This window comes from Platalea leucorodia (assembly GCF_965183815.1).
Source record: "Platalea leucorodia genome assembly, chromosome: 2".
Classification (NCBI taxonomy): Eukaryota; Metazoa; Chordata; class Aves; order Pelecaniformes; family Threskiornithidae; genus Platalea; species Platalea leucorodia.
The window spans coordinates 21,683,636-21,693,659 of NC_138824.1; the positions used below are offsets into that span (position 1 = coordinate 21,683,636).

The window sequence follows — 10,024 nt, forward strand, 5'->3', positions numbered from 1 at the left end:
AAAAGCAACAAAACCCAATCTTTCTTTAAATAGTCAAAAACTAATTTTTTATATTTTAAAAAATAATAATTAAAAAACATGTTTCTTTCCTGGGTTCCTTCTCTGTAAGGTTTAAGCCCAGAGCAACTTTGTCTAAACCCCTGAAAATAGAGGTTTGCAGTGGCAATGCTGTCAGAACCTCAGCTCTGACACACGGAACGTGCCACTGGAATAAAATCAGCACTTCAGACTTACTCATCTGGGGATGCGTGAGCCCATACAAAACAGAGTTTTGCTCTAATTTAAGGTACTTACACAAAGTTCTATCATTTTAGAACTGTAAAATTATCTACCTATAAAAACTAACTCTTGCTTAAACTCTAGATAATACAGACAGGTGATTTTTTTTTCATAAAAAATCTGTAGCACTGAGTAAATCTGCTAAAATATGTATATATTTACACATGGCAAGAAAGTTATTGTATAAATGTGAACAGTGTGTATATATTGGCATTTAGTAAAATGTTTCCCTGAACCTGATTGTATGCATTATCGGACAAGTATTGATGTAAACATCTGAAACTATGTCAGGTGTCTCTGTCACCCATTTATATTAGCCAGATCAAAACCAACCAGACAGACAAACAAAAATATGTTTTCCTGTTAGACAAGTCCACCTAACTCCTTAAGTTAGCTACTGCACACAAGTCAATCAAGTCTGCTGCAGAGCAGAGCTTTCGTTCCTACAGCAGGTAAAATACCTGTTACGTTGGTTGTTTTTTGCTTGGCATTTTTTCCAACATCTTGTAGAGCAAACACCATTTTCAGAGCCAGGCACCCACCCTCCACTCCTCCCCCAGAAATGATTAAAAGGTAAGTGTATTGGAGAACCTCTCGTGTCGCTCTCTTCCCTTGAAGAGCTCATGGCACTGCTCTGCATGAGGAAGGATGCTCATTTAGGTTCATAATCCAAGTCCTGCTTCCAAAAAGGCATGTAAAAATGAACCTCCCCAGTGTTCAGTGCTGCAGAAAAAAGATACAAACGTAAAAAAAGTGCTCGAAAAGAAGTCGACTTTTTATATTCAGCCATACGGTCTAGTAAGAAAGGATTCAGAAGTGCAGGCCCGTGGAGTACAGTGAAGCAAGCCATTGAGGTGCCTTTCTTCAGGTGATGCAAAACTAATTCATTATCTGTGGTCTCCTACGCAGACTTTCACACACTGACCTTGCTGTCCGTCTTTGTCTCCAGCTCTAATTCAGCTACTTTTTGGCACTGTCTTGGTACGTGGCAGCTTTCACTGTTGTCCCTGCTAAGCCCCTGTTACTGATCCGGCGTACCAGTACTTTAGAGACAGGGATTTTTGTTCTGTGCATCTCGCTTTTGGCCAGGTGATGGTGTGCGACGTGATGGCTGTTACTGGCATCTGCTCCATGGCTGGCAGGATGCGACGAAAGGTGTTTAATGCTGATGGGGATCTTGGAGTCCTTCACGGTGCTCAAGGGTGTTTTCAGTGAGCACGTGGTCGTTATCGGAGACACGGGCTTGGAGCGTGGCACACAGGTGACCACTTCATCCGTAGGCCCCGCTGGTGGGTTCTCATCTGGCTCGGCGTAGAGGTCATAGAGAGCATCCCCGCTGTAGCTGTCCCTGGGAATGGTCTCCTTTTGGATGCTTGTGGAACCATCTTCCTCGGGACCAGGGGTGGTGGAATCCCAGTAGCCCTCGTCACTGTTTGGGACTCCTTCGTGCTGCTCCTTCTCCCTGCCCTTCTGCTCCTCTTTGTGGTTGAGGTGAATGGGGATCTGGTGGAGGCCACCACGTTTCACTGCCACCCTGTTCTGGGCCCCCTCGGTACCTCGGTTCTCCTTCAACCCCTCGAGCTTCTTTGTCCCTCCTCCACCTCTTCCTCCTTCTGTCTGGGTCTCCTCTGTCTGTGACAGCATATCCCAGAACTCCTGCAGGCAGGTGTCGTCCACCTGGTCGGGGCTGGCCATCTCCTCCCCTCCTCCCTGGTAGGCCACCATGGTGGGGTGCTTCTTGGAGGCACCCAGCTTGCCGGCCCCAGGGGTGCTCTTCTCGCAGCCGCCACTCCCGCCGCCCACATACTCCTCATGGTCCGCAATAATATCTCCGCAGCCTGTAAGAGAGTCAAAGCTTTTCAGTGAAGTCACGTCAGCAAACATCAAACAAATACGATCAATCGATTGCTCTGAGGGTGGATCAACAGAGGAAGGGTCAGGGGCGGCTGCCGTCTCTTGACCGCTATCACAGTGAGGTGCAACAGGGGGGATAGTCGTTATTGGAATGTCACCTGTTATGGCCGCATCCTTCGCAGTCCCAACCTCTCCGGCGGCCGGCTCCGGTCGCTCGTGGCTGAGCTCCTCGGGTGGCCTTCCAGCGGCGGTGGCAGCGTCCTCCTGGGGCGGGGGGCTGCTCTCCCGCGACTCCCCACCTCCCGCTTCGGGCTCCGCGGCCGAGGCGTGCGCCTCGCCGCCGCGCTTCTCCTGCGGCGGTTCCAGCCCCATCTCTCCTGCGCTGTCGGCAGGTTCAGACAAAGGTTTTGGCGTCTCCTCTTTGATGCACTCCAGGCTGGCGGTCAAAGACCCCGGCATAATAAGACCGGCCTGGATCTCCGAGCTCTCCCCCCTCTCCTCCTTGCCATTTTTGTCCTTTTTATGCCATCGCATGCTGCTGAAGATCCCTTTCAGCCCCTTCTTTTGTCTGCCGCCAGCCCGCTGATCCGCGCTCTCCGCCTTGCCGCCCTCCGGCCTGCCGTTCTTCCTCAGCAGGGAGAAGAAGCTGTGCGACTTGGCCACCGAGCCGCCGGGGGGGACGCCGAGGCCGCCGGCCGCCCGGCCCCGCGCCTCCTCCCTGCTCTGCGGGTCGCCGCCGCCCGCGTCCTCCTTCTTGCCGCCCTCCAGCACGGCGTCGGCCAAGCCGTCGTGCGTCCGGCTCCGCACCATCCCCGCTTTGCTGGCGCCCTTCCCCTCCCCGCCTTTGCTCCTCACCCCGAAGATGCTCGGCATGGTGCCCCCGGATTTCCTCCTCTTGAACAGTTTGAAGGCGGTTTTGTTAATCCTCCCCGACGGCTGCTCGGCGGCCGGAGACTCGGCACAGTCGCAGTGCGAGTCCATCTCTGCCGCCGCCGCTGCTGCCGCCGCCGCGGCCTCCCCTCCGCCGCCGCCGCCGCCGCCGCGGTGCCCGGTGCGCTCCCTCACTGACAGCCCCGCCGCCGCCGCCGCCGCCGCCCGCCCGTCTCCATGGCAACCCGGGGGGGGAGGATAAGCCGCTTTTCCTCCGCCGCGGGCCTGCGCCAGGCCGCCCTCGCCCGCTCCCGACCAGCCCGAGCCGCCGCCGCTCCGCCGGCGCTCCCCTGCCTCCCCGCTCCCCGCAGCGCTTACACGCGGCGGCCCCTTCCCTCCCGCCGCCGCTCCGCCACGCGTGGGCAGGGCCGCGGGGCGGGCACCCCGCGTGGGGGCGAGGGCGAGCCCGCGCTCCGCGCCCGGCCGCAGCCCAGCCCTCGGCCCCGCCGCCGCTGCGCGCCGCCTCCTCTTCCCCTCTCCCGCCCAAACCGCGCAGCCCGGTGCCGCGGGGGGTGCGGCGGCCCCGCGGGCGGGCGCCCGGGGCGGCGGGGCTGCGCTGCCGCTGACCGGAGCGCGTTGCGGGGGCGGCCGCGTCCCCCCGGCGCCGTCACGCAGCGCTTCAGACCGCGGGCGCTGCGTGACTACGGCCGCGCGGTGCGGGGTGCAGCCAAGCACCCGCAGCGCCGAGAGAAGGCGGGGGGCGGCCGGGGGACAGCCTGCAGGGGACAGTGCCCCAGGCGGCAGGGGGGCACGTGTGGAAACACGGGGTACCCAGACCGAACCCGGGAGGTACGGACCCCCGGGGCCAGGGACGCTCACGTCCCGCGCTTCCCCCTCTGCCACCTCGCCAGGACGGCCTGCGCCATCCCCGCCTCCCTCTTCCTCCCCAGTGCCCAAGGCCGCGTGTCCCCGCCGCCGGCAACTGGAGGGGATCAGCGGCACGAGCGGGGGCACAGCCCAGCCCTCATTCCGCTCGCCTCCCCTGCCAGGGAGGGGGAGCGCGGCGGCAGCCCCCACGCAAGCCTTCAGACCCCGCATCCCCTGCACGCGGTCACGGCCCCCAAATCGTGCCCGTGGTGCACTGCCATCGGGGGTGATGGCCAGCAGCACAGCCACGCTGGGGTGGCCAGTGGCTTGCTGTCCACAAACCCCCTCACTGGCTGCACATCTGTCCTAGATGCAAAGTAAATTGGAAGAGAAGAGAAGAGAAGAGAAGAGAAGAGAAGAGAAGAGAAGAGAAGAGAAGAGAAGAGAAGAGAAGAGAAGAGACGAGACTATTTCATTTGGAAGGGACCTACAAAGATCATCTGGTCCAACTGCCTGACCAATTCAGAGCCAACCAAAAGTTAAAGCATGTTGTTAAGGGCATTGTCCAAATGCCTCTTAAACACTGACGGGCTTGGGGCATCGACCACCTCTCTAGGAAGCCAGTTCCAGTGTTTGATCACCCTCTCGTAAAGAAATGCTTCCTAATGTCCAGTCTAAACCTCCCCTGGTGCAGCTTTGAACCATTCCCATGCATCCTGTCACTGGGTACCAGGGAGATGAGCTCCACACCTCCCTCTCTGCTTCCCCTCCTCAGGAAGCTGTAGAGAGCAATGAGGTCGCCCCTCAGCCTCCTTGTCTCCAAACCAGACAAACCTGGCCAAATTAACCTGCCCTAAGCTCCAGACTCACTAGACAGCACATCTACCTTGGCTCTCTCTGAGGCTGGGTTATTTCAGCTTGGGGGCAGTGCTCTGCGCCGCGGCTGCAGAGCAGACCTGCTTTCAACCAGGGCTGTAATAATGCATGTGCCCTGGCAGCACGACTCTGCTATACAGCATTAGTCTGGGCTCCTCAACACAGAAACGCTTGTCTGGGTTTTAGCTCTAAATGCAAGTGAGAACCACTGAAGAGAAGTCGTATGTGGGCCCTCTGGCTTGGGGCTAGGTTCTGCTCCCTTTGAAGTCAGTAAAAGGTTTTGCCATTGACTTCACTGGTTAGAAGAATTAGTTGTGGGTTTTTTTTAACATCATCAGACATTCATTGCACTCTCCCACGAGAGCAGGTTGAATTATCTGTTGTAAATAATTTATCCAGTGAATTTAGTCCTTTTTCTCTTCATGTATAAAAAGTGCCATTTGCATTCACAATTATGAGCGTTCAATAAGAGCAATATGAGCACATCATTCAACTTACAGGTCTCTCCTGCCTTCTGCAAGAGACAGAGGAAAGGACAGACGAGACAGAAGCCAAGATTGTGGATGGAGGAGAAGGAGTGAGTTACATTTTACAGAGTGCACTTCATAAACATGCCCAGCACCCAGAAGCCATGGAGGCAGGAGGTCAGAGCAGAACCTCGACCCACAGGCCTAAGTTGCTCACCTTGACTGTGCCTCCATCAATTGTGCCGCGTCATGAGTTCCCCCATCACTTGGTAATGTTTCTGCTCTTCAGACAGATGAAGCAAACTTGATAAAAAAGAGAAAATACCAAATGCTCTTGTGCAAATGCAAATGCACAGAGCCAGGCATCCTCTGGGAATTCGAAAGAACAAAACCTGGTCATGTATCTTGGGAAAAAGCGGGCAAAGCAGCTAATAAGAAAGACTTGGCCACATGGCTGAACTTAACAATTTTTGCACTTTCATACTGGTGCTTTGCTACATTTCATCAACCCTTTGTACTTCACCAATTCTTCTTACAAGCATTGAGTCCAAAGGAAGAAGATACAGAGGTACAAAAGGCAGAAGATAGACGATTTAATGCTTCACAGCTGTATGGAACAGACAAGTTATTGTGCGCTCTTTCTTTTTGTGTGAATAGCTGCAGCCATGACAGAAAGGGTGGACTGTCAGCTTGTTTTTCAGTCAACTTAAAATCCAAGTGTTAATGGAGAAAAGTGACGTGAGGTCAACCTGAAATTACTACTTTAGAAATGTTTTGACAAATTGAATTTTTTTTCTACACATTTAGTTTCAGTCCTTCTTGCACATTTTAAAATATGATTTAAATAACCTTGAAGTGCCTCTGGAAATGGATAGTCATTCTAAAATGAAATATTAAAGCATTGCATTTTGAAAGTGACAAATCCCATTTTTCTTTTCTTTTTTATTTTATTGTTTTGTTTTAACCTGAAGACATCTATGGATTCATCATGAACTCATGACATGCTTTGGTCAACCTCCCCGTGCAGGGCTCAACAGGAAAAGCTTTAGACAAAATGTTCACCAACTTCTAACTGAAGAAGAGTAATGCTGAAAGGTGGTTATATGCATGCAAAACAGCTCTTACATCTAGGGACGTCTGGACACCTGAGTGCTGTACGATCAAGGAGGCTGGGAGAAAATGTTCTCTGCCACATCTGTTGTGCCCATGTTCTCGTGTGCAGTGGGAACTTCACACAGAGAGTTGAGTGGCATTCCCTTGCCCTTTTGGTTCCCCCTGCTTTCGGCTGGGATTTCCCCTGGCAGCAAATGGCATGGTATCATTTTTGAAAAACCGTAAAGGGATACAGGATCAGCTTGTGTGAACGGCCTTCCAAGGTGAGCAAGGGTGGTTTCTGGAAAAGAAGGGTGAAGAGCAGGATGAAATGGAGCCAGAGACATTTTCTTCCATGTGGTCCTTTTTTATTCTTTCTGGTTTTACATTCTAGGAACGTAGCGCAAAGCCTATGTAAGCAATACCTACTACTTACTGTTTTTCTCAGAGGTTTAAAACTCAGTCCCCTGAATTACGGTAGGGATTTCTTTATGGCTTCCCTTCATCTCTGTAGGTCTGCAATGGAAGTCTGCATCTGACAGTGAAAAATGTCATAACTCTGTCTTCCTGGCAAGGGGGAAGAAAGCCTGACAGACACCTTGCAAAGTGAAAACAAATGAGGAGCTGTAATTTAAAAGCACAGAGAGACTCCACAGTCAGCTGGGAGCTCCTGATGACCTGCAGACACGGGGCAGCTGAGCAGCTGTGGTGGGAGAGCTGTTCCTACTGCATCCCCTCCAGCCTGGCTTAGCCCGAGGGGCGTCTGACACCGTGGAAGAGATCCCATGCTGAGCTGCACTGCACGGCACAGCCACACCAGCAGGTTTATTCCTGCTGAAGGGGATATCAAAAAGGGTCTGTGGAAGAAATCTTTTCAAAAGTGGCTTTTTTTCATCTTTAGAATGAATATGAATGAAGAAAAACAGACAAGAAACACTATATAACAAGATTATTCAGAAAAGGTAATTTAAAAAAAACATGTAGCATTTATAGGTATACACGTTTTTATAGAAATTAAGGACTTTGAGGTGAGGGCTATTCTCTCCTTGTTCCCTGGACATACCCAACACCTTTTTTGGGCTGCTTACTGAGGGTTACTGTCGCAGACTCCAGCTCCAGCTCCCAGCCTTGGCTCCACCACTGACTTGTGCTATGATCCTCAGGAAGCCACTGCTTTGCTTCATTTCAGCCGAGGGTGCCTTCTCCAGTGACCCGCAGGCGCCACCGTCCTGTCCCAGCCTCCCTGCCTGCAGGGCGCTGGAGCCACTGAGGCACCTCTGCAGCTGGAGCCATCAGGTGAAACAGCAGCAGCAGTAATTACAAACCAGCAGGCAGAGCCTAACCTTGCTTTTCCCCAGTGTTTACACCAGGCAGACACTCAGTTCCCCCGGAGACTGTAGTATATGGCACAGAATGAATACTGAATAAAAATCCTAGGATTCACCGAATATAAATTGGTGATGGAAGTGACAGCTAGCAAACCATCTTGTCCCTCGGTTTGACAGAAGCCCCTGAGTTTTGTGGTGTTTCAACGCTGCCTCACGTACTGAACGGGAGCACAGAGCACAGGGTGACAGGACAGAGGTGTCTGAAAATCTCTGCAGGAATTTTTCACTTCGTGCTTCATTTCTAAGTAGCTTCAGTGACTCCAGAAGGTCAGGAGCAGCCCTCTCAACATAGTACCCAGGATATGCTCAGTTTTAAGCCAGAGTTTACTCATTTTCTGTGGAAGTTCTTTAGCTTTTTTTTTTTTTTTTTCCTTTTGGTTAGCATTCTCTACAGCTGTGTTTCTACCATCACATATACTACAGTGTATATATAATTCTTGGGGCTCAAAGGCGCTATGTCAATTTAAAACTAGTAGGTCTTCCTAACGATAAGCAGTGAGTCTAAATTGTGGAAGATGAATTGCAAGACTTTGGCTGGCACACTGCCTGCATCTAGACCCAGGCTGGTGATGGGAGAAAGTCAGCAGGCTTTTAAAAAGCCGTAGATAATTATCATGCCAGGGTCTAGAATTTAAGGATGAGTACAGAGAGGCCCAGAGCAAGAACAGATTCATAGGGAAAACGGGCCTACTGCTTGAACAGTTATTTCAAACACCACAGTTTCTTCTTACATGGTTACGTGTGCTACTGCACAGATAAACTCTTCAATGCGTTACAGTATCAGGAAATAGAAGAGATACTGTTTGCTGGATTACAAAACCAATGGGCTCATTAAGGAAGACATAAGTAATGTCACATCTTTGCTGATACCTTAAGATCTGCTTAGGGAACCACTGGGACTAAAAAACGGAACAGCAAAAAACAGCAAAAAAATTTTCAGAGAAAGAAATGGGGGATTAAAGAATCCCTCTTATTTTCTGTATGAACCTTCTTTCTGTAACACATATCACTGAGAAGCATCTGCTCATACAGGTACAGGGGAAAAGCATCTGGATTTCTAACATTTGCCACTTGTTTGCATTTGCCTCCCAACAGATCCATGTCCTCCAGCAGCTAGGACCTTCTCGGGGCCATTGGCTTTATTACTCCTCCCTCCGTTTTCCCAGGTTAGAACATTTTCCACATCCTTTTCTGCAAACCAAACTCTCCCCAGCTGCAGAGGCATAAAGAGCACAAATGTGCAGTTCAGCATGTCCAGAGCCTGGCTGACCATCGCTCTCAGGCAGCAGAAACTTGGGGGTATCTCAGGGAAAAGGTTCTTAAAGGAATCATAAAAAAGTGGTATATGGAAGGAAGAATGAAGAGTGGCAAATAGAAGATGAGGGATAAAGTGAGTTTGCTACACTCTATCAGACTGTCATCTCTGCACAGGCTTCATGCTCACCAGAAACAGCCTGATTAACACATGGAAAACTGTCACTGGGAAAATCTGGTGGCAGTGTAATGTACAGATAGCAAAGATCATAATGACTGGGAGATGCGCATGTCCCTGTGAAGTATATCTCCAATCTGCTGGGAGATAATAAACTGTCATTACTTTGTTTTATTGGCTGAAGAGCTGCAGTACTGGGAAGTGTACGCTGAGCAGAACAAGACCTGTTTCTCAAAATAGAGACCTGGACTCTCTTTTCAGAAAATTATTTCTGTCTCTTTTCAGAAAATTATGTCTGAACGCCACAAACTTATAGAATTTGGAAGTGCCCGCCAGAGAACTGTGCAATTTAAGTAACCACAATGTCCTGTAAATCTCCAAGAAATCACACCAAACGAGAACTGAGGTACAGATTCTTGAACAGGTAAATGATCATGCCCTTCTGCAGCGTAGATGTGGAGGAAAGAAAAAACAGCCACTGACTTTTCACATATTTAAACTCTGGTCCAGTCTAGCCAAAATGGGAAGAAGTCTCATTTCATGAGCCTGGAAGACTGTGTACTAGGCCAGAGTCTTGCTAGTGAGGACTTCGGGAGGAGGAATACTTCTTGTTCTCGCCGATAATACCCTTGCAGCAAAGGTCAACGACACCTTTGCATGTGAAAGAAATCCTGTGGCCACCATGAGGTTTTCTTTTATTACTGTCACTCAGCCCCAGCAGCCCTTCCAGGTGCAATTTTATAGGAAAAAAAAAAAGTTCAGCAAGAAATGGACGTTTAGGTTGAGCAAACCAATCATGGGGTTTCTGAAATCAAGTAAACAATCTGAGCTGAGAAAGAATGAAGTTATAGTATTTTGTTCAAGATTTTTGTAGGGTTTTGTTGCTGAGACAACTTTTC

The 10,024-nt window shown here is 50.6% G+C and overlaps 1 protein-coding gene across 1 annotated transcript; it reads right to left on the reverse strand.

Annotated features, from left to right (window-relative positions):
• Window positions 1-1,239: 1,239 nt before the first annotated feature.
• On the reverse strand, window positions 1,240-3,114 carry AMER2 (APC membrane recruitment protein 2; the record flags this gene model as incomplete). The annotated part of the gene is made up of 2 exons (XM_082304928.1): window positions 1,240-2,117; window positions 2,292-3,114. 2 exons carry the CDS (start codon window positions 3,112-3,114, stop codon window positions 1,240-1,242), a joined length of 1,701 nt encoding a protein of 566 aa, XP_082161054.1.
• Window positions 3,115-10,024: the final 6,910 nt, after the last annotated feature.